This window comes from Natrix helvetica, assembly GCF_964273705.1.
Source record: "Natrix helvetica genome assembly, chromosome: 5".
Classification (NCBI taxonomy): domain Eukaryota; kingdom Metazoa; phylum Chordata; class Lepidosauria; order Squamata; family Natricidae; genus Natrix; species Natrix helvetica.
The window spans coordinates 103,438,262-103,462,661 of NC_138551.1; the positions used below are offsets into that span (position 1 = coordinate 103,438,262).

The following is a 24,400-nucleotide window of genomic DNA, read 5'->3' on the forward strand; positions in this document are numbered from 1 at the left end:
AAAGAACATTCCATTTGCAAGCAGATGGAACAGGAGCACAAAGGACCAGAACATGCTGTTCCAAGAAAATGGACATCGCCACTTAACACTGACACACTCTTGAATACTAACTTGGTCACAGGGTTGGTTACGACCTAGAGGAAAGAAAGGAAAAAAAGAAGATCAGATTTCCACAGCTTTCTTTAACAGGAAGAGATAAAGAGGTATTAAGCAGGCATCTAAATCTTTTGGAAAGAAAGAAAGAAAGAAAAAGAAAGAGAGAGAAAGAAAGAAAAAAGAAAGAAAGAGAGAGAGAGAGAGAGGAAGGAAGGAAGAATTGAAGGAATGAAAATAAAGGAGAGAGAAAGAAAGAAAGAAAGAAAGAAAGAAAGAAAGAAAAAGAAAGAAAGAAAGAAAGAAAGAAAGAAAGAAAGAAAGAAAGAAAGAAAGAAAGATGTGACGAAGAGAAGGAAATATAGGGACCAGAACGTAACCTCCTGAATTTGTAGAGTTGCAATAATGTTTGGCCAAACCTGTGCATTGCTACATAGATTGCTGTCTCTGATATGAAATGGTCTATGAAAACAATGCATGATTCAAAGCAAGGAAAAGCCCCTGACCCCGTGCTGGTGAACCTTTTCGGGACTGAGTGCCGAAATGGGAGCACGTGTGTGCATGTGGAGGAGCATTGGAAACCGGAAGAGCAGCTCCCTAGCACGCATGCACGTGCTGTGAAACTGATCTTCCGGTTTCCGGCATGCACACGCGTGCCATTCATATGGTCTTCCGGTTTGTAGTGCACATGCACACGCTAAGGCCAGCTGGTGGGCACGCATGCACACGCCAGAAACCATAAGCTCAGCTTCCCAGAGCGCGCATGTGCACCTGGGAGATAGATGCTCTTCCAGTTTCTGGTGCTTCCCCACCAGTGGTGGGTTCCAGATCCTGTTGCAACCGGTATGCTGCAACAGGGCCGGGTGTCCACCATGGGCACGTGCGCTGTGCATGCATGCGCACCCATGGCCCTGCAATGCTCCAGCTGCTCGGCAGAGGTTGCGCAGGTGCCATACATTGCATGTGTATGTGCAAATGGCCTGGTTGGCTTAAATACAGATAAGGAACAAGGGTGGGTGGGTGGCCTCTCCAAAGCACTATTCTGGTATGGTGGCTGCTGCTCCAGCTGCCACCAGTATGCTCATACCGGGGCATACCTGCTGGAACCCATCACCATTCCCCATGCACGAAGGCCAGCTGGCCAGCGGGCATCTGCACACAGGAACCCAGAAGAGCAACGGGCAATGGCTGATGTGCCTGGAGAGATGGCTCTGTGTGCCACTTCTGGCACGTGTGCCATAGGTTGGCCATCACGGCCCTAACCTTTCCTCTAGATGGACTACAACTAGCTGAACATACAACTTGTTTGCACAAGAGCAACACTTTAGTCAAAACCCCAGAGATCTGCCCCACAATATAGCGAATCCTGGAGGAAGCTATGGAGTTAGTAGAGACCCAAGTCTCCTATTGATCTCCATGGTTGAAATGAATGGAATACAGCTGGGAGGGAGTGAAATTTGTTCTTCCTTCCAGACTCAAACAATAGACCCCAATCCTGGGAGGGGGGGTATAGATATGTGCTATCATGTGCAAAGTTTCAGAACCACCTGTTAGATTGCAGCCCAGATTTATTCTATACACAAGAATTTGTTCAATTAAAGCTCAATACTGAACTGGTACAGATAAAGGTCAATGGAATTCAGGAGGGGTTGGATCGGGACTGTTTGTGGCAACAAAATGACTCTAAGCTTATAACATGCTTAACTCAGCTCCCTAGTTCTGCCTACTCTTTGGTGTCCCTTCAAGTTTCAAAATAGAAATTAGGTGTGCCCTTCTCTCCTTGGGAGTGGGAGAGTTGGTCTCGTTGTGGCCCGCAAGTGGCCAGCGGAGCTGGTGGCAGACTCAGACAGTGAGGAGGTTGGGGAGGAACATTGGCCAGTCCTGGAGTCTGGGGAAGGCTCTGATGAGGGCTCTGTGTCGGAGGCAGAGAGAGGGCCAGGGCTGTCTGACAGTTATCAGCTGCCTTCGGAGTCAGGGATCAGTGGGGCAGAAGAACAGCTGGAGCCTGTTCCCAGTGTGTGCATGCACAGAGCTGCCAGGAGAAGGGAACAGCTAACGAACAAGAGTCACCTCGGGAGTAAAGCCACAGGTGGACAGTGAATGGCTCCTCCCATAGGGAATAAAGCGGAGGGGGGTTTGCAGGAGAGAATTAGTTCCATTCATTAGAGTGAAGATCTGTTCCTGACTTCTTGCCAAGTATTGTCTGCTACATATTGGCATTTGGAAGATATTGGCTGGCAACTCTCCAAGCCTGATCAAGGTCTGTAGTTGTGAAATCTCATGAAAGACTGTTGGCCAGGACTTTGCTGGAGAGGAATTCCCTTTAACCAGAATAAAATAGGTTTTATCAGGACGAGGAGTCGGTTTCATGCTCTTGGGAAGCTTAGGCCAGAACAGTCTCCTGATAGAAGAGTTTAAGGCTCTCCTGGAGTTAAGATCAACTTCTTGTGACTTCATGGAGACATCTAACCTTGGCAACAACATACCAACAGCATACATTGTACAACATGCACGACATACATTGCTGTGGCTTTCCATCCAAATTTATCTTTTTAACCTCCCAATACAATCCTACGTTTCCCATCCAAGTGCTGATCAAGACTGACCCTGCTTAGCTTCATCAAGCTCCACCAAGGTTGACGGGGTGCTGCATTCACTGTGACAGATGCATATGCTAAATTGATGTCTACAATCTTTGGCTGGAGAAATGTGAAAATAAATTTCTGTTCTCCAAACATCTCTCACTTTCAACTCTACTGATAACACTTTTTTGGGGTGGGGGGGATATCAAAAATCACCATTGCTGAAAGATTTCAAACCTCCAGTTTAATCTTCTGATTCTTGAGACCCCACAATGCCTTTAAACGTTAAATAATCACTATAATTTTAATATATAGCTTTTAGAGCAGTGGCTCCCAACTTCTTGGGCACCAGAGACAGATTCCATGGAGAAAGGGTTTTTGGGTGGATCGGAGGCAGGGGTAGGTTCCTGCCAATTGTAACCTCTTCTATAGAAGAGGTTCCACAAATCTACAGTGTCATTTAGAACTGGTTCCAGCTCCCTCCCCCCCCCACCCGCCCGTCCACACATCACCAAGATAAAGAGCGAGAGGAGGAATTCTGGGAGTTGAAGTCCACAAGTCTTAAAGCTGTCAAGTTTGAGCACCCTTGGGGATTTTTTTCTGAAGGGTTAGGGGTGCAAGGGTCTTGTAACTTGAGCGCTTTAAGACTGGCGTGCTTCAAATGCCAGAGTTTCTGAGCCAACATTTTGGTTGCTAAGCAAGACCATTGTTAAGTGAGTTTCACCACATTTTACAAGTTGGCCACGCCCACCCAGTCACATGGCTGGCAAGCCACTCCCACCCAGTCACATGGCCAGCAAGCCACTCCCACAAAGCAGGCCACACCTACAGAAGAGGTTCTAAAAAATTTTGAAACCCACCACTGATTGGAGGGGACGTGGTTTTGCATGCTGCCTGCATCCCGCAGATGGAGCTTCACTTGTTTGCGCGTTCTGGTTGGTGGTATGCCGTGGACCAGTGCTGGTGCATGGATCGGGGGTTGGGGACCCCTGATTTAGAGGACTTTATATCAATGCTAAGTCAATACAACCAGAAAACGCGTTGGTGTAAATTATCGGTCACCAACTGGTGGTCCGTGAGAAAATTTTGGTGGTCCGCAGCAAAATTATTTTCATTTTTTTATATTGCACTAAATCAGGGGTCCTCAAACTACGGCCCCTGGGATGGATACGTGCAATGAACGCTTGTGTTGCTGCAGAGAGTCTCCCTCTTCGGGGTCTTTGTGTGCTGGTCAGAGGGTGGCAGAAATTCTGACTTGGGCTCTTCTTCAGCCTCCTGGTATGGGGCTTTGGACGAAGGCTGGAGAAAAGTGCCGCTGGTGGCAAAGAGCCAGAGGACCCTGTTCCAGTGGGACTGCATCGTGGCCTGGAACTAGCTGACCATCTCAGCCCACTGAGCCTCCAGGCGTTGGTACCTGGCCTTGCACTCCCACAGATCTTCCCTTTACTTGGAAAGCCTATGTTCGTAGTCCTCAGTGAGGTGCTTCAGCTGAGCCTCCTTCTTGGTCAGATCCAATTTGAATTGAGCTGTTTTGCCAACTCTTTCTCATGGTATCTGCTTAGCTCCAGCAACTGCTTCCTGTTGGGGCCCTAAGGAGCCCAGGCTCACAGGCAAGGAGTGGCGAGTAAACGCTGGCAAGGCGTCCCTCAACATGAGTGACATTGAGTTGGCCACACCCACCCAGTCACATGACCACCTTGCCACGCCCACCCAGCCAGTCATTAGGCAGATCATATGAGTGGTCCACGGGATTTAAAATTATGGATTTAGTGGTCCCTAACGTCCAAAAGGTTGGTGACCTCTGGTCTAAGCAACCATCAGTGTAAGAACAGATTTAAAATAAAATGCATGATTTTAAAATTTGTTGAAATAAACTTCTACACTTCTTCTGTCTACCTAGCTTAAGGAAAACAAGAACAAGACTATCTTGAGGCTTTACAAGATAAGAGAGGTTTTTCAAAGCGAACTTTGAAATGAATATACAGTCAGTTCAATGGAAACAAGATCAGAGCTGAATGCCGTTTGCTAATCTAAAGTATTTTTGACTATGTCAAGGTTTATAAGTTATTTTTAATTGCCAGTCTACAAGAGAACATTGGGAGAAATTCTGACACATTTGTGTTTGCTCTATCTTCTTTAAGCATTAAGCTACAGGGATCTTAAGGTCTGGGATGGGTTAAAAGAAATATTAATATATGCTAAAGAAATATTAACAGACATTCAAAGAGACACTTAACTCTTTGGTGTCAGGCCTGCAGCCATCTTTTCTTTTGGATCTTTGGCCTGCCACACTTTCTATTATTCTATTATGCCTTTTCTATTGTGGGAAAATGGGAGCGGGGATTGTACGAAGTTAGATGCTATGTAACCAAAACAAAATTCCTTGTAGAAAGCCAAGGTCAGTTCCCGTCATCCTTTGTCTTTGCATCTCTGCACCTGACCGGAACTGGATGGGTGGAACTGCCAGCATGGCAGTGGGAGATTGGACCATGTGATGGACTTGTGGGTGTGGGGGCAAGATCATGAACTTTCAACTGAGTGGGAAAAATTGGGAAGCTTTCAGATTCGGGTTTTCCCAGATGTGCCAACATGGCTCTCTTAATAAATTGGAACCTTGAGGAATGCTTTGTCTCGGACTCTGATTTATTTTTGGATGCTATTTGGAACCCTGACATTTGGTTCTTCACGTCAAATGTGCATATCCACAACCCAGATCAAGCTAAGTAGCAGTGAGACCATAAGATTAAATATCCCCCCCTCAATTTCTTGCTGCTTAATTTCTGCCAGTGGCTCTTCCTTTACATGCACGGGGGATTCTATTCTATTTTATCTGTAGAGGTTAAAGACCCACCACAGATGAATGATATATAAATTAGAGTTGACAAATGTGCAAATCCAGTAAGAGATTATGAAAAAAATACTTCTGGAAACTGTCCAATTCTACTTTGGATACAGTATATTATGTGAAGATTTAACATTCCGAAAAAGAGATGAACGCTGGGAAAAGTGGAAGCAAAGAGGGGAAGAGGAGGATGAAGATAGTGGTTTCTAGTACTATGACAATGATTGAACCATTGGGCATCCTGCTAGAACAGCTTATGTAGAATCTGATTGCTACGAATTAAAAAAATAACTTGATGGTGCTTAATCAGTCAATATGACAACTGTCACCACTTGGCGTCCAGAAGAATCTCAAGCTCTACAACCAGTGGTGGGATTCAAATAATTTAACAATCGGTTCTCTGCCCTAATGACCGGCTGAGTGGGTGTGACCATGGTGGGCATGGCCAGGGGGTGTGACAGGCAGCACTCGGCCTCCTGCACAGCCCAGGAGCAAAAATGAGCCACTGAGGGGGAGGGGGTGCATCACACATCCCATGCCCCATTTTGGGCCTAGTATTCCTCCCTGAAGCCTTCTGGGAGCAAAAATGGGCCAAGGGGGGGGGTGCGCTGCAACTCCCCGTGCCCCATTTTGGGCCTAGCAGGCCTCCCTGCACTTATCTGGGAGTCAAAATGAGGACTCCTGGAAGGGACGGGACCAGCCAGCAATTTAACAACTGGTTTGCCTGAATCGGCCCAAACCAGCTGAATCCCACCACTGTCTACAACCATTCTTCAGAGTGCCTGTAATCCCACCTACAATATGCTGTATGGACAGATCTTCTCTATCCTGAGTGGATTCAGATTTAGTTTGCTCTTTTCCAAGCTGCACTTGATACCAGGCTCAAGATCCATGACATCTCCTGCATCCACTGAAGAGCAAGGCTGGATCTGATCCACGAATCTATGACGTCCCCCTGCAAACTTCCAGGTGACCTTTCCCAGGAGTTTTATTTAGCAGCCAAATGCAAACGCGAGAAGGTGGTGCCCCTCGGGTCAAAAGTCCCTGCAGATACCCAGAGCTACCTTTTCATACCAACTGACTGAAAGAGGATCCTGGAGACCAGATCCTATAACCCAGGTCTGCCAGGGGTAGCAGAAGGATGCCACGATTAATGGATCAAGCCACCCTGAGAAGTTTGACAAGAATCCATGTCCCTCTTCCAACGTAGACGCATCCAAGAAACCATGGTAGATAATTCAGTTCCCACACTTGGCTGAAACCCCAGTGAGAATCAGCCTAATTAATGATCACCTTTTGAAACTTGACCACCGCTGACCAGGGGATTTGGATGATGGATGGCTAAAACTCAATGAGCTGTCTGCTCTCCAGTCCCATGGAACAGGCCTAGGTGAGCACCCGAAGCCTACGGTCTGACCTAAGCATAGTACACAAAATTGTCTGCTGCAATGTCCTAGGGTACACAAAACCTTTGACAGACCAATTTTTGAATACAGCTCATCTGCCTGGAATCTACAATGTATATTGGACATTAATACAATTGAACGAGTCCAAAGGTATTTCACAAGAAGAGTCCTCCACTCCTCTGTTCACTATAGAATAACTTATGCCACCAGGCTTGAAATTTTGGGCTTGGACAACCTAGAACTACACCACCTATTGTCTGACCTAAGCATAGTACACAAAATTGTCTGCTAAATTGTCCTACCTGTCAATGACTACTTCGGCTTCAACCACAATAATACTCAGGCAAACAATTGATGCAAACTCAAAGTCAACCGCTCCAAACTCGATTGCAGAAAATGCGTTTTCAGCAATGGAGTGGTAAATGCCTGGAATGCTCTACCTGACTCCGTTGTTACTTCCCAAACCCCCACAGCTTCAACCTCAAACGGTCTACCTGTGGACCTCACACCATTCCTAAGAGGTCCAGAAAAGGGGGCGTGCATAAGCACACCAGCATGCCTACCATCCCTGTCCTACTGTCCCCATTTACTTGTACTCATTTCCTGTGCTCATGCCCATGTTTATACTTATATCTGTTATCTCGTACATGTTTGACAAACTAAGTAAAATAATTAAATTGGTGACCTCTTGAACCACTTCTAAGGAGCATTTCACACCTCAAATGAATTTTTCCACCAGGTCACACTGAGAAGGAAAGTGTAACCACCCAGTTCTCTGGGTTTCTGAGTTTCTACTAACCCAGTTTTGAGCTACCTGCTTCTCAAAGGTGTTGGTGCCCATATCATTGGCCAAGTAGCCCTAAATAAAACCTGGGTTAGTAGAAATCAGCCATAGCTTTATTTTCAGCCAGCTGCAATGAACATCCTGGCTGAACTCAAAGTTATCTTATCAACCCACAGGGAACAGGACATTCTGCTACAGAGAGGCAAATATCTGCAGACTAATGTTAAAAGGTAAAGTTTCCCCTCGCACATATGTGCTAATCATTCCTGACTCTAGGGGGTGATGCTCATCTCTGTTTCAAAGCCAAAGAGCCAATGCTGTCCGAAGACGTCTCCATGGTCATGTGACCAGCATGACTAGACACCAAAGGCGCACGGAACGTTGTTACCTTCCCACCAAAGGTGGTCCTTATTTTTCTACTTGCATTTTTTATGTGCTTTTGAACTGCTAGGCTGGCAGAATCTGGGACAAGTAACGGGAACTCACTCTGTTAAGTGGCACTAGGGATTCAAACTGCTGAACTCCTGACCTTTCTGATCGACAAGCTCAGCATCTTAGCCACTGAGCCACCGCGTCCCTCTAATGGACTAATGTTATACAAACTTTATTTAAGAGTTTTTTGTAAGCCTGCCTTGATCACATGATAGGACAGATCAATGCACAGAAATGCTGCTTTCTCTCAACTTCCTTGGCCTAGCCTAGCTCTAATGGGAAATCCAGGATTGGGGCCTGGGGGGGGGGGGTAGGGGAACTTGTAATGCAGCAAGCCAGGTTTTCTTGCAACTTCGTCAGGGAAGCAATGTTCCCCCTTGCTTTGCATCCAAATATATCTCCCTGTTACAGAAACTCAGAAAGATATATTAGGAACACGTTGTACAGTAGTCAGTAAGGAGATGAGCGGTTCTATATCCATATTTAGGAATGCAGAGGACAGCTGGGTGTCTGCTTACTGTGAAAACAGTCAATGCAATGAGTATCATTTTCTGTAGCCCTTGCTATTGGCTGATTTATGCCTCTGAGCAATGTTTATGCAGGTAGAACAGTGCTTGCCAAGGAAGCCTTTAATGAGCTATCCTTGCATCCAGAGGGGAAGCCCAACCTCCATGATATCTGGCTGGGGTTTCAGTAAACCCCACGGAGAAAATGTAGATGCTGTTTGTAACTGACCAGAGGGTCTTTGTGGTCATTTAAAAGTAGCCATGCCAGGTTCAGATCTCAAGACGATAGGAAATATGTACTGGAAAATATGAGGAAGTTGAGATCTTGTGCCCAAGTTTTCCAATCTTTCTTTTGTTTCTACTGAAGTTCAGTTACTCCATGCAATTTATACTCTAGGAAAAGCTAATTCTCCCTCATTTGTCAGAACTTAGCACAACCAACACAACACAACACTGCCAACAAAAGTGTGTATAGTCAAGGCTATGGTTTTCCCAGTTGCAATGTAAGGCTGTGAAAGTTGGACCACAAGAAAGGCTGAGCGCCAAAGCATTGAGGCCTTTGAACTCTGGTGCTGGAGAAGACTCCTGCAAGTCCCTTGGACTACAAGGTGATCCAACCGGTCAGTCCTAGAGGAGATCAACCCTGACTGCTCTTTAGAAGGCCAGATCCTGAAGATGAAGCCCAAGTACTTTGGCCACCTAATGAGAAGGAAGGACTCACTGGAGAAGAGCCGAAGGCTGGGAAAGATTGAGGGCAAAAGAAGAAGGGGATGACAGAGAATGAGGTGGCTGGATGGAGTCACTGAAGCAGTTGGTGTGAGCTTAAACAGACTTCAGAGGATGGTAGAGGACAGGAAGGCCTGGAGGAACATTGTCCATGGGGTCGTGATGGGTCGGCCATGACTTCGTAACTAACAACAACAAGCATAACCAAGAAATTTATCTCTGGACCTGATCCTGCGAAGCAACCATCTCCTCTGCCATACCATGCCATGCCACCAAGCATCTTCTTTGATGAAATCCTGGTAGAACATAGGAGCCACCAAGTTTCTCAAACATTGGAAATGAAAATTTTCAACTAGTCCATCAACTCCAGTAGTAATGGGAACCAAAAACAAGAAAGAGAAGGAAATTCCTGAAAGATTACTCATCAATATACAAAGTACCAAAGGTGGTTCCTATTTTTCTACTTCCATTTTTACATGCTTTCAAACTGCTAGATTGGCAGAAGCTGGGACAAGTAATGGGAGCTCACTCTGCTACGCGGCGCTAGTTATTCGAACCACTGAACTGCTGACCTTTCTGATCGATAAGCTCAGCGTCTTAGCCACTGTGTCCAAATAGTATCAATTTTGCACAGTTTAGAATGCCAACATGTTTTTAAGCTGCCAGTGGCCTTCAAGTATGGTGAACCTTACCACCCCCTCCAATTCCCCAAAGCTGGAGGACACCAGATTGGAGAAACTCTCGCAGCTTTTCATACTTGGGGCCATAGGCAGCCTATCTTCCAAGGTGATTTCTCTAGGGCTAATCTCAACACCTTCTCATGTTGTCATTCTGAGAAGATGCCAAGCCCACCCATGCAGATGGCTTTTGCATCAGAGTCTTCGACTCATTATTCTTCAGTATTTAAAGTACTCATAAATCAGTCATGGTAAATGGGCATGAATGTGTATTCAATTGCTCTACACCAGGGATCAGCAACCTGCAGCTTTGGAGCCCCATGTGGCTCTTTCATCCCTCTGTTGTGGCTCCCTGTCACCAGTTGGCTCCACAATTGATAGGGCTTTAGATTAGGACGAGTAGAGGAAAAAGGACGCCATGCTAGGAGGAGACTCTATGGTGGGGGAACTGGACTTCTGGTCAGCTCGAGAATTAAATGGGGGGCTTCCGGTTAGGACCTTTGTGGCTCTTTGAGTGTTTAAGGTTGCTGACCCTGCTCAACACTATATTTAGGAAATATATAACAGCCTTCTCCAAGGTGGCATCTCCAGAGGTATTGGGAGTTCAGCTCCCCAATTGCCTAGCTAGCATATCTTCAACATTTTAGAGCAGTGATGGCGAACCTTTTTTGGCTCGCGTGCCATAAGTGGGGGGAGCGCAGGGAGGTCGTGTGCGGGCATGCCGCACCCATAATGCAATGCACAACTCCCCCAGTGCACTACAGGCACAACCCCCCCCCCCCATTTTTGCATGTTTTTTTCGCCCACCCCAGGCTCCAGAACCTTTATAGGAGCATGGGGAGGGCGAAAACAGCCTCCTCCGCTCCCCGGAAGCCCTCCGGAGGCTTCAGGGACCTTCAGGAGGCTTCCCTGAAACCTCTGAAGCAGTCAAAACGACCCTCCGAGCAAACCAGACTTCTGGGGAGGGCGAAAAATGGCTTTAAAAAAGGGTGAACTCAGCTGGCCAGCGCGCGCATGCATGCTGGCCAGCTGACAGGGCAGCGGCTCGCGTGCCCTGACAAATGGCTCCGTGTGCCAATGCATTTGGAGAGCTGTGGAGAGCCCAGGCCAACTTATTATTCAAAAGACTAGTGATTATTTCTGGAATGCCAACTCAGGGGAATCTGTTTTCTTTGCCAATGTTCAGAATTGGGGTCTTTTTTTGAACCCCAGATGCTTCCAATGAAGAGAAAGGAACAACTGTTTTGGCTGTATGTGCTTGGCAAGCTTTTCAAAGGCACCTAATTGGCCACGGTTGATCTAGAATGGCTTCAGCAAGGCAACTTCTTCAGATCTTCTTAATGATGGATGAAAACGCCCACCTCTGCGGCGAACATTTCCAGGGAACTAGGGGTGAGATTTAGCTGGTTCGGACCGGTTCAAGCAAACCAGATGCTAATTTTGCATCCGGTTCGCTGAACTGGTTGTTGCAATGACTTGCTGGCCCCACCCACCCCTCCCCTCTCCTCCTAGGAGTCTCCATGTGACCCGTTCATTATGCCAGATAAGAATAGGACCCGTACGGAGACTCTCAGAGGGCAAAAAATGGGCCTACCGGATGTTCCAGAAGTTCAGAAACGGGCCCATTTCCAGCTTCCAGAGGGCCCCTGCAGCCCGGGAGAGGCTGTTTTCGCCCTCCTGGAGACTCAAGGAAAATCTCTGGAGCTTGGGGAGGGTGAACCCCCCTTGCCGTGAGGAGGCATAGGATTCCACGCCCCCCATGGCCATGCCCACCCAGCAACCGGGCAGCTAACTGGTTGCTAAAATTTTGCAGGGAACCCCGTGTGACAGTTACTTATTCACCCAACACTTCCGACTGCATCGTTGCAAAACAAGTTGATGATGTTTACCTACCCTCTAAGAAGTCCACCTTCGGAAACTCGCCGGGTGAGACTTAACTTATGCAAATCAGCCATTTCTTTGAGCGTCTCTGCTGAATAAAGACCAATGGGGTTGTTATACTGCCGGGCGGGGCTCAGCTGGGGCTTCGCTTTATTGCCGTCAGTAAAGACTGTGCCAGTTTTCGAACCTAAGTCAGATTTTGCTGGTGAGAGCTCAGGGGTCCCAGACTGAGAGGAGGACACGGAAGACCTAAAGCTGGCACTCATTAAGAAGGAAGAGTTCTGGGACAGACTGGTCTCTTGTCTGCTGAGGTAGCCTGAATGTGCACCATTGCTGGCTAACATGCTATTCTTGGGCCACACAGAGCTGCTATTTAGAGGACTGAAGCTCCCTCGGTTGCCACTGATTCCTGAGACTGAATCCTGTAGAAGCAAATAGGCAGGCAAAGGAAGGAAAGGGGGAAGGGGGAAAAAGGAAGGAAGAAAGGAAAACAATAATAACATTCATGCAGAAAGGAAAAATTCCCAGCTCTGGCATTCTACATTAAGCAGTAAGGTTGCCAACTATTTATTTAAGCAAAAAAATGCAGGTATTGTATTTTTCAGACTATAAGATGCACCGGAGTATAAGACGCACCAAGATTTTGAAGAGGTAAATTTTAAAAAAAGTTTTTGCACTCTGCAGGCCTTCCAAACCCTCTGCATGCCTCATTTTTTGTGAAAAACTGGGCATGCAGAGAGTTTGAGAGACCTGCAAAGTGCTAATGGGGCTGGTTAAAAACCAGCAAAAATTGGCCTTTTTTTTGCCAAAAAACAGGGCATGCATAGGCTTTAGGAAGCTTGTAAAGAGCTCCTGGGGGCTGAGGGAGGCAAAAATGAGCAAAAAATAATCAGTTTTTCCACTAGTTTTTGCAGTCCCCAGGAGCACTTTGCAGGCCTCCCAAACGCTCTGCACATCCATTTTTGTGAAGGGGGGGTGTTCAGGAGGCCAAAAATGCTGCATTCAGTGTATAAGACGCACCCAGACTTTCTCCCTCTTTTGGGGGGGGGGGGAAGGTACGTCTAATACTCCAAAAAATACAGTATGTTATATTCTGAGCTGTCAGGGTAGAATCGGTTGGCTCAGAAATCCAAACAGGGTAAAAATGAGTGAGAACCGTTTATAGACAAGCAGAGGCAATCACTCGACATGGATATATTGTTTTACTGGTAGCTCAGTTGGCAACTTTACATACAGGTAGTCCTCGACTTACAGCAGTTCATTCGAAGTTACTACAGCATTGGAAAAAAGTGATTTCTGGTCCTTTTTTCACAAGTATGACCATTGTAGCATTGCCACAGTCATGTGATCCAAAATTCAGATGCTTGGCACCTGACTCACATTCATGACAATGGCAAGGTTCCTGGGTCACAGAATCCCCTTTTGCGGAGTTCTCACAAGCAAAGTCAATGGAAAAGCCAGATTGACTTAACCATTGCAGTGATTCACTTAATGACGGTGGCAGGAAAGGTCGTAAGCTGGGACAAAGCTCAACCAATGTCTCGCTTAGCAACAGAAATTTGGGGCTCAGTGGTGGTCGTAAGTCGAAGGCTCCCTGTATTAGTCATTGGCTCCCTGTATTAAGTAAAGATATAGGTCCCCCTCGCACATATGTGCTAGTCGTTCCCGACTCTAGGGGACGGTGCTCATCTCCATTTCAAAGCCGAAGAGCCAGCGCTGTCTGAAGATGTTCTCCATGGTCATGTGGCCGGCATGACTCAATGCCAAAGGCGCACGGAATGCTGTTACCTTCCCACCAAAGGTGGTTCCAATTTTTCTACATGCATTTTTATGTGATTTCGAACTGCTAGGTTGGCAGAAGCTGGGACAAGTAGCGGGAGCTCATTCCGTTATGCGGCACTAGGAATTTGAACCGTCAAACTACCGACCTCTCTGATCGACAAGCTCAGCGTCTTAGTCACTGAGCCACCGCATCCTTGCATTAGTCAACCAAAAATATGAACTCCGCCTCTTCCCGAAGAGGAACGTCAATAAACCTTCTCCAAACAGATGCTCTTATTAATTGCTTATGTAACAGGTCATCTGTCCAGCATGATTGCCAATTTGTTTGACTGGATAGGAGAGTAGATGCTTTAAGAAATAGGGATGGCTGAGCAGCATTTGCATACACGACAATGCAATAAACGAGAAAGGAAAGGGCGAACATGTTTGTAGCCACTCTCTGCATAATTAGTTTAGGCGATAAAGGCCGCTGGGAAAGTTCATGCTGGCCAAGGCCATGAAATACGGTGAGCAGAACATGCTGCAGAGAAGAAGCTATTAATAGATCCTGCCTGGGACATAGCTTTGGCTTGAGCCAACAAGAGAGGGTCATCTACACCGCAGGAATTTTGGGTCCGAGTCAGTAATTCTACCCTGGTTGCTCTCAATCTTTCGTTACCCCTTGGCCAAAGAGATAGAAATTATAATCAGATGGCCTCTTCATCCAAGATGTGGGAATTGAAAATACGCCCAATGAGAATAACTAACTGAAGTACTAATGAGAGAGCTAAAAATTTGGGGTGCTTAACGATATATAACTATGTAAAATTAGTATGAGTTTAGCGGGAAATCTGAATCCGGCTCACACTTTGTTAAAAAAATAGGCTTTTTTTTGGGGGGGGGGGGAGGAAACCAAGTAATGGAATTTTGAAATAGGTATACCACTAAAAAGAGGATGTATGTAAAATCATAAACATGAAAGATGTTTATTGGAATGTAATGATCAATACCAGCAAATATGAAATGAAGTGCGCTCAGATGCTGAAATACACCATGTAAATTAATTGGAGAGAGTGGAAAGAAAGGAGAAAGGTAGAGGTAAGGAGAAAGAGAAGAGACAGGAGAGAGGGAAATAGAAGGGAGAGGAGAAGTAGGAGAGGAAGAAGGAGTGGAAAGAGGAGAGGGGAGAAGGAGAGAGGAAGGGGAAGTAAAGAAGAGAGGGATGGTTAGAGGGAAGAAAGGAGGTAGGGAGAAGGAGAGTGGGAGAGAATTGGATTGGATTGGATTTATTAGATTTATATGCCGCCCTTCTCCCAAGGACTCAGGAGATAGGACGGTGGTGAAATAGGGTATAATATGGTGTAATTGAAAGCAGAAGAGCAAACGACAGCTGTTTTAGGTTGAGGGCATGATATAATAATGGACAATACAAAAAAAATCTGTTCAGATGTAATGCATACTTGTGGTTATATGTATGAAATTAAAATAAAATTAAAACCTTTTTTTTTAAAGAAAGAAGGTCATCTACAATGCAGGAATTTTGGGTCCGAGTCAGTATGGTAATTCTACTCTGGTTGCCCCCAATCTTTCTTTACCCCTTGGCCAAAGAGATAGAAATGATGGCCTCTTCATTTGGTCCCTGTCTGTGATGAAAAGGTTTCGAAGGGTGAATTCCAAGCTGCCAACTTCCACACTGCACGAAGAATTCACGTCCATAGCATCCGCAGCATCAGCAGAGTTGGAAGAGACCTTGAAGACCTTCTAGTCCAACCCCTGCTCAAGTAGGAGAAACCTATACCATTTCAGAGGAATGGATGTCCAAGCTCTTCTTAAAAACCTCCAATGATGAAGCACCTATGACTTCTGGTGGCAAGCCGTTCCACTGGTTAACTGTTCTCACTGTCAGGAAATTTGTCTTTAGTTTTAGGTTGGTTCTTTCCTTGGTTAGTTTCCATCCCTTCTTTCTTGCTTTGCCTTCTGGTGATTTGGAAAAGAAATGGACCCCCCTCTTCTTTGGGGCAGCCCTTCAAATATTGGAATACAGGTGGCTCCATCAACCTAACTATTTTTATTTAGATTCATGGAGAATTCAGAATGCTGGAATTAAGTTTCTCTCTGAAGAAACTTTTCTAAAGAAAAGAAGAAGAAGAAGACAACACGAGACATCCTTTTAGCCTCCTGTCTCATCTTTAGTCTTTTACAAGCCTTTAAACAACGGTAGACCTTCCTTTTATCTCACTTGCTTGTATCTCCGAGCCAGAGACTTATTTATTTAATTGCTCACTCTGAGGGCCTTTTATAGAAGAAGAAACTCTGAGGATCTTGCCGAGATAAGTTGAAGGTTATCTTGTCTCTGAAAATAGTCAGAAGTGTGAGCTATCCCACCGTGGGATTTCATCCTGATTATTTGTGCAAATGCCTATATCTAATGAGCCACAGTGGCACAGTGGTTGGAGTGCAGTACTGGAGGCTACTTCTGCTGGCTGCAAGTTCAAATCTCACCAGGCTCAAGGTTGATTCATCCTTCTGAGGGGGGTAAAATGAGAACCCAGATAGTTGGGGGCCGTATGCTGGTTCTGTAAATCACTTAGAGGGGGTTGTAAAGCAGTGTAAAGTGGTTTATAAGTCTAAGTGCTATTGCTATCTTCTTCCCTCCCTCCCCTCCCTCCCAGTGGTTAAAATGCAGCATTGCAGACTAATTCTGCCACTGCCAGCAGTTTGATCCTGACCGGCTCAAGGTTTACTCAGCCTTCCATCCTTCTGAGGTGGGTAAAATGAGGACCTAGATTGTTTGGGGTAATAAGCTAGCTCTGCAAACCACTTAGAGAGGGCTGTAAAAGCACTGTAAAGCAGTATATAAGTGCTTATTACTATCTTCCTTCTTTCCTTCCCAGTGGTTAAAATGTAGCATTGCAGGCTAATTCTGCCACTGCCAGCAGTTCGATCCTGACCGGCTCAAGGTTTACTCAGCCTTCTATCCTTCTGAGGTGGGTAAAATGAGGACCTAGATTGTTTGGGGTAATAAGCTGGCTCTGTAAACCACTTAGAGAGGACTGTAAAAGCACTGTAAATCAGTATATAAGTGCTATTACTATCTTCCTTCCTTCCTTCCTTCCTTCCTTCCTTCCTTCCTTCCTTCCTTCCTTCCTTCCTTCCTTCCTTCCTTCCTTCCTTCCTTCCCAGTGGTTAAAATGCAGCATTGCAGGCTAATTCTGCCACTGCCAGCAGTTCAATCCTGACCGGCTCAAGGTTGACTCAGACGTCCATCCTTTCAAAGTGGGTCAAATGAGGGACAAGAGGCTGACTCTGTAAACCACTTAGAGAGGGCTGTAGAAACCCTGTGGAGTGGTGTATAAGTCTAAGTGCTGTTGCTATTGCTACCCTTCATGGTTCACCCTTAGGCTTTTCCAAATTTGAAAGCTCATCACTTTAGGATAAAGATTTGAAGCACAAGGAAGAGAAAAGGATTCCTTCTTTTTCTTCCCTTCTGCTAGTTTTGAAAGTCAGAAGTGAACACAAGGAAAAGTTTCATCGACTCTTTTCTAGAGTTTTCATTAGAAATGCTGGTGTTAAATATAATCCCTATTCTATTCACATTATGCATTTTAATAATAAGATGGCTCTCTTCTTTTGCTTGGCCTTGTTCTTACATCTTATTTACTGAATTTCTTCAGTTATTTACTGAAGGATTTTTACCCCAATGATCAAGCAAAAAGATTCCCAGAACTGCCTAGCTAAGGGGCCAATATCAAATAAACGGATCCTCTTCAGGATTTAGATGAGAAAGGAAGAATCACATGATCCAAAACTCAAACAGAGATTGAGAATATACATTTCTCCATGCTCAATCTACATAGAGAGGACCGGTTAATTTATCATGCAAAATCAGTCCACGTTGCCAACATTCAATGGATCAGATTAAGATCAGATAAACAGAGTTGGAAGGGACATTATAGGTCATCTATTCCAATCCCCCACTCAAGCAGGAGACCCTACACCATTTCTGACCGATGGCAGTCCAGTCTCTTCTTGAAAGCTTCCAGTGATGAAGCTCCCACAACTTCCGAATGCAACTTCTGTTCCATGGGTTGATTGTTCTCACTGTCAGAAAGTTCCTCCTTATTTCTAGGTTGAATCTCTCCTTGGTCAGTTTCCATCCATTGTTCCTTGTCTGGCCTTCAGGTGCTTTAGAAAATAGCTTGATCCCTTCCTCTCCGTGGCAGTCCCTCAAATATTGGAAGGCTGCTATCCTGTCTACCTTGGTCCTTCTCTTCACTAAACTAGCCATGCCCAGTTCCTGGCACCGTTCATCGTATGTTTTAGTCTCCAGTCCCCTTACTCATCCTGGCTGCTCTTCTCTGTGCTTTTTCTAGAGTCCCAACATCTTGGGTATCAGATTAACTTAGACAGAGTTGAAAGGACTGTATTAATTTCAACTTTCTCGCAAGTTCCATCTGAGGGGTCCTTGGTGTTTTCTGAGCTTGCTTGTTTTTCTTGCAGATGTTTCATTACCCAAACTAGGTAATATCATTCCATCTTTTCTTCGCTTTGTATAATAGAAACAATCTGAGATATATTCTCATGGTTATTCCTCATGCCTATTCTACTTACTCAAGGCAATCCTCCCGTTAAATGAACATTTGTTCGGGTAGAGTTTGGCAAAAGGTCCCAAAGATGCTTTTTCCCCCAAAAGGCAACTGGACTTTTGTATGTGTGTGTGTGTGTGTGTGTGTGTGTGTATGTGTGTGTTACTTCGAAAATGTTTTCCTTCTCATCCAAGAAGGCTCTTCAAATCTAGGTTTCTTCTGTTCTTCTATTAGAACTGAAGAAGCTTCTCGGATGAGAAGCAAAAAGTTTTCAAAGAAAAAAACCCCAAGAAAGTCCAGTTGCTTTTTGGAAACAGCACCTTTGGGGCATCCATGACCTGAATGACAGAGAATCTCCATATATAGTTTGCCAAAATGCTGTGAATGGACATTGCAAGCTGTAAAGTTTCAGAGATACCTTTAAAGAGAATTCACTCTCTTAAAGCCAGAGAACATAGGGTTTACAACTTCTCCAATTTTGGTCCTTTACCCAGAAATGTATGGAAACAAGAAAAAGTTCAGCAATTCAACAGTCCTGGTGGTCCAATTGAAAAGCTGAAGTCTCCTCCCCACGTTATAACCGAAAGCATGAGTGTTTCCATCATTGACTTCTCTCTCTTTTTCTCCTTGAACTCCTCCTCCTCCAAATATTAGAAGAAATACAGCAGATACAACAACTAACAAAGAAGATCCAGAACTTGTAGACAATGTGTGTATCTCTCAAAGATGGGGATTCTTTTGAAGTTTGAGGACACGTTATTGCAAATTAGGAGGAGGAGGAGAGATAGATGGCAATTCTGTTCATTTAGAAGGGCAGAGTAATTTTTGCCATGTGATCCATTACAATATTGTGGCTATAATTTTCTCCTGCTCAAAGTCAGTCTTCCTGGAGAAGATTTTTACATCCAGAAATGCAACAGAAACAAAGGAAGCTGTTAGACGCCTACCTTTTGATGAGGAATCACGGGCATGGGAGAATCAATCCTCGGGGTGCTTGTTGACATCGAAACTGGACGTTTTGATCTGGGAAGAATACAAGAAAAAAGTGGTTATTGAGTAGCTGATGATTTTCTACATCTTTTAACCAATTTATTATAAAGCATTGCCAATATTGGCTTTAATCTTTGCATCACCCTTCTAGTTTTATTAATGCATCATCCATTTTTTTCCTCCTTTTCAAATCTGGGCATGTGTCCTTAGATCCTTCATTCCATTTATCTCCTTCCAATAACACAGGAATTTCAAAATTGCAACTAAGAAGAAAGAGTTTCATATAAGTACAAACAAACACATGGAAGTCAGAGCCTTAAGTTGCAAGGAAACAAGGAGAAGAGAAGGGGAGGTCTAAGGAACGACATTTCTTTACATTCAATTGTCCTCAAGGCCATGGAGGACACAGAACTTCATTGGTTGAAAAAAATAACACACAGGCCAATGTCCATCATTATCTACTACTTCTTTCCTTCTACTGGGACATGATTGGGTTGCTCACCCAACAATTACCGGTATCTGCTTAATTTTACATTTAGACCTTCTAACTATACTAAGCCAAACAGGCTGGGGCAGAGAGAGGAACTGGACAATGCTACTCCGCAGAGGCTTCTGAATTCAAAATAAAATAATAAAAGAAAAGAAAATAATAGAGAAACTAGAGACGAAGCATATATTAAGGTTGAATGAACATTGCAATATTTATCTTTCTTGGTTCATAGTCAGGATGTTCACAGGAGAGAGTCTAAATGTTTCTTTGTACCATTGCGGCTGCTATTTTGACTGGTTTGCCCATTAATCTGTGGATACTCCTAGTTGGAGTTAAGGAATGAGCCTCTTCTGATCTTGGGTTTTGAGCTGTAGAAACAGGTAGCTACAGAGGTCATGACATCAACATGGCTTGTAGCACATGTCAATGTCTGTAAACTCTCTCAACTACACTGGTTTTTAGAAAGCCAGATCCTGAAGATGAAACTCAAATACTTTGGCCACCTAATGAGAAGGAAGGACTCACTGGAGAAGACCCTCATGCTGGAGAAGGTGGCGAGCAAAAGAAGAAGGGGACGACAGAGAATGAGGTTGCTGAATGGACTCACTGAAGTTGTAGGCATTAGCTCAGTGCTTCTCAAATAGTGGGGCGCGCCCCCAGGGGGGGCGCGAGGCTCTGTAAAGGGAGGCTCGAAGCTGGGTCAGGATCGGAGCGGGCGCTCCGGTGCATCTCCTCTGCCCGCTTTTGTTCCGCCCTGGCGGCAGGGATTGCCCGTCAGGATCGCTGAGCCCGCCCGCGTCTCTCTTCCCTCAGCCGCCCCTTCTCTTTCTCCTTCTTCTGACCGGATGCGTCTCTGTCTGGAGAGTTTCCAAGGCTCCGTGGTAAGGAAAGGCGAGAGTTTCCAAAGCTTAGAGCGCTCCGGTGTTTTATCCCGCTCTCCTTCCCTTTGAGCCCCGCCTCTGCGGCTCCCTCCCTCCCTAAGTCGGCGGTCATTTTAAGGACCACTTGGACAGTCTTCGCATCTGGGATGCGTGGGTCTTTCCCACTGAGACGAGCAGGTGTTGTTTCTAGAAATCACTGCGTGCAGGATATATATGTGTGAGTTTGTGTGTGTATACATGCACATACAAGTGTCATTTCTTCAGTGTTATCACAGAAGTGAGTACACCCCTTAACATTTTGTAAATATTTAAGTATACTTAAATATTTACAAAATGTTAAGGGGTGCACTCACTTCTGTGATACTCTCTATATAAATATATGTATGTATATGTTCTAGCTGTGCTCCTTTAAATCTTTTCTGCTACAGTTAATAAAGCTATTCTTTGTTGTAAATTGATCCACATTTCTTTCTTTTTTTATTCTCTTATACGTTAATAAGGATACAGTGTTATGCAGAGGTGTACTTATAACAATTTTATAGACAAATGATACTATTTACAGTCGCGCAGGGCGCGCGAAATGTTTTCTTCTTCCTAGGGGGGGCATGACAGAAAATAATTGAGAAGCACTGGCTTAAATGGACTACGGGGGATGGTAGAGGGCAGGAAGGCTTGGAGGAATGTTGTCCATGGATTGTGATGGGTCGTACATGACTTCGCAACTAACAGCAACAACTACACAGATGTTAAAATTAGTTGTCAAGGTTCAGAGAGTTCAGAAAGGAAAATGTAAATTGTAGCTTCTTGGCAAAGCCTTACTCCATTCCTCCTTTATTTCAAATGCTGATGTCAATTAACCCGAAGAGGCAATTAATATTGTCCTCATATTCCTAGATGGAATGAGGGAGAACAACTTGCTTGCTAATGCTTTGATATCTGATTCCAGGGTTGTGCAATGTTCTCTCCGCTTGCAAATAAAGAGGCTCACTTTAGAATTAAATTTGCACCTCCCATGTTACATCTATTGCATCTTCTTTCAGGGTCCATTAAGACAAATTCACCCTTTGTCATGATGTCATGAAGCAGATGCTAAGGTTCCCTTAACCTGCTGTGTATGTCATGCTAATCCAGGAGGTGTCAAACTCACTTTCATTGAGGGACGCATCATGATTGTGTTTGGCCTTTGGGGTTTGGGGTGGGCATGGCCAGGGTGGACATGGCCAGCTTGATGTCACTCATATCAGGGGTGCCGGTGGTGCCCAAGCGCTCTGCCAGTGAAAACAGGCTCCCGAGCTCCATTTGCAGCTACCACGGCCTCCTGCAACCCTCTGCCAATCAAAACAGAGCTCGGGAGGGCCGCATGCAGTCCTCCTGAGCTCCATTTTCTCTGGCAGAGAGTTGCAGAAGGCCATGGCGACTGAAAACAGAGCTCGGGAGCCTGTTTTCGCTTGCAGAAATGCTGTGGGCCAGTCCTTCGCTATTTCCAGGGTGGCCCTGCGGGCCAGATCTAAGCACCCTGTCGGCCGGATCTGGCCCCTGGGCCTTCAGTTTGACACCCCTGTGCTAAACCATGGTTTGCTTAAGCATAACTTTGTGAATGGCTGGTTTCTGAAACCATGGTTCTACGAAGAGTATAAGATAGATTGTAATAAGATGGGTGTATTTGCATATATCTTTGAACATGTACACAGGCCTAACCAAGCTCCAGGCTGACTAGAACCATCAAATCAATATGATAACATTGAACTTCGGGTTCAATATTCAGCCAAGCCCAGGTGTGGGATTCAGCCGGTTCGCACCGGTTCGCCAAATTGGTTGTTGCAAGGACCCGCTGGCCTTGCCCACCCTGCCCCACCCTCCCAGGAGTCTCCATGTGGCCTGTTCATCATCCCAGGTGAGTGCAGGACCCACGTGGAGGGTCTGGGAGGTCAAAAAACAGGTCTACCAGAAGTCTGGAAAGGGCCCTGTTTCCGGCCTCCGGAGGGCCTCTGGAGCCCGGGGGAGGCCATTTTCACCCTCCTGGAGGCTCCTGGAAAGCCTCCAAAGCCTGGGGAGGGTGAAAAATGGACCTACAAGAAGTACTAAAAGTCCAAAAATGGGCCTGTTTCTGATCTCCAGAGCCCGGGGGAGACTATTTTTGCCCACCCAGATGCTCAAGGAAAGCCTCTGGAGCCTAGGGAGGGCAAAAATACCCCTCACCATGGTGCAGGAGGCTGAGTAGGCCATGCCCACCATGACCACGCCCATCCAGCAACTGGGCAGAGAACCAGTTGCTAACATTTTTGAACCCACCCCTGGCCAAGCCATGTTTGAACTGAATCTTCGAATTGAATGTCTGATTTGTCCATGCTGACCCAGGAAGTGATCTCACCACATGTCTGGTCAAATGCTTTTGAGAACCTCCCTGGGGTACAGAAGTGACACCTCGCACACTTTAACCTGCATTCTGTTCAACAAGAAGACCTCACTGTGCTGGCAAATCCAGAGCAATGCAAAGGAAAGTTACACAGACAGTATCCTTCACTGCAATTTAATCTCTATAGGTTACCAATCGTGAATTTATTGACTGCATCAAGATTCCTCCACTGAACAAACCTACTTAAAGTTTGCAAAGAAAGATATCCTGCCTGCCAATGGTTTTGAATCAATTCCAGCATGCTAGAATTAAAAATAAATTATTTCCTACTCACTTCTCAGCTGACTTGAAGCATTTTTTTTCCACTCATCAAATTTTTACATTTATTCACTAACATTTGAATGATTTACAAGGTTCACTATTGCAACAAGGAAGATAACCTTTCAAAACCGTTAAATCAAGATCTTCTTCATTTGCCCATTCGTAAAGTGGTAAAGGTGGGATAAAAAACTTCTAACAAATAAACAAGTCTTTCTTTCATTTATATTCTGGATGCCATAATAGATCATAATTTATATTTTAGAAAGATGTGCTGAGCAAATGCATTTGATCTGAAAGAGCAGGGAGATTATCAGATGCTGAATGTGTTGTTAAGTCAATCCGTTCAACACAGTCAATCTTTGTTGTTGGTAATGGTTTGTTTCCTACATTAATGGTGGACCATGGAGGAAATTTTCCATGGCTTGAAAGCAGAACTGGGATTATTGCAGTTTTGCTGTAGCTATTTCATCTTTTACAACTTCTTTAACATAAAAGTTGATCCGTGGTTGTGATGGAAACATCTCTCATGCTTAATTGACCATTCCTTGACATTTCAAACAAACAAAAAACTGTATTCGCTCCAACAGGCTGTTGGAGCACCCACCCTTCTCCTAGAGGAATGAAATATTCTAGGAAATATTAAAAAGACAGAATATTATTTTTCCCTGGATGAGAAATGGAGAAACATGTTTTTTAGGCAGGAAGCAGACTCACTCTTAATAGCCCCCAGCCTCCTCAATAGCCAACAGCGGCTGTCAGCACTTAAGAGATAAAGAGATAGCTAGGTCTATTCATAAACAAGTGCCCTCACCCAAGATCCAACAAAGGTAGGATTACCCCTCTACCCATCTAGCAACAGAACTCACTACATGGCACCTGGGGAGATTACATCACCTAGTAAGGCTCAATGAAGCTTGGGACTAAAGACACTACAAACTCAAGACAACCAATCAAAATACATTTTGTACTCAGCAACAGGAAGCTCCAAGGCAAGGGTCCAAGAGAGGGTATAAATCTATCTATCTCCCTCCCAATGTGCTTTTTCTTTACCCAGGACTCAAAAATCCATCTGGTCCTGTCTACCAT

General features: G+C 45.0%; 1 protein-coding gene across 6 annotated transcripts in view; it reads right to left on the reverse strand.

The window, feature by feature from the left end:
- Positions 1–24,400, reverse strand: part of LDB3 (LIM domain binding 3) — a 176,121-nt gene that overhangs the window by 78,664 nt on the left and 73,057 nt on the right. For 4 of the 6 annotated variants that reach the window (XM_081956513.1, XM_081956516.1, XM_081956514.1 and 1 more), the window contains exons 4-5: positions 19,224–19,299; positions 11,942–12,351 (exon numbers count right to left, since the gene is read on the reverse strand). In XM_081956513.1, coding sequence (XP_081812639.1) covers positions 11,942–12,351; positions 19,224–19,299 — 486 coding nt within the window. Of the gene's footprint in view, positions 1–111; positions 135–11,941; positions 12,352–19,223; positions 19,300–24,400 lie in introns of all 6 variants that reach the window. The other 2 variants (XM_081956515.1, XM_081956518.1) reach the window with 1 other exon arrangement.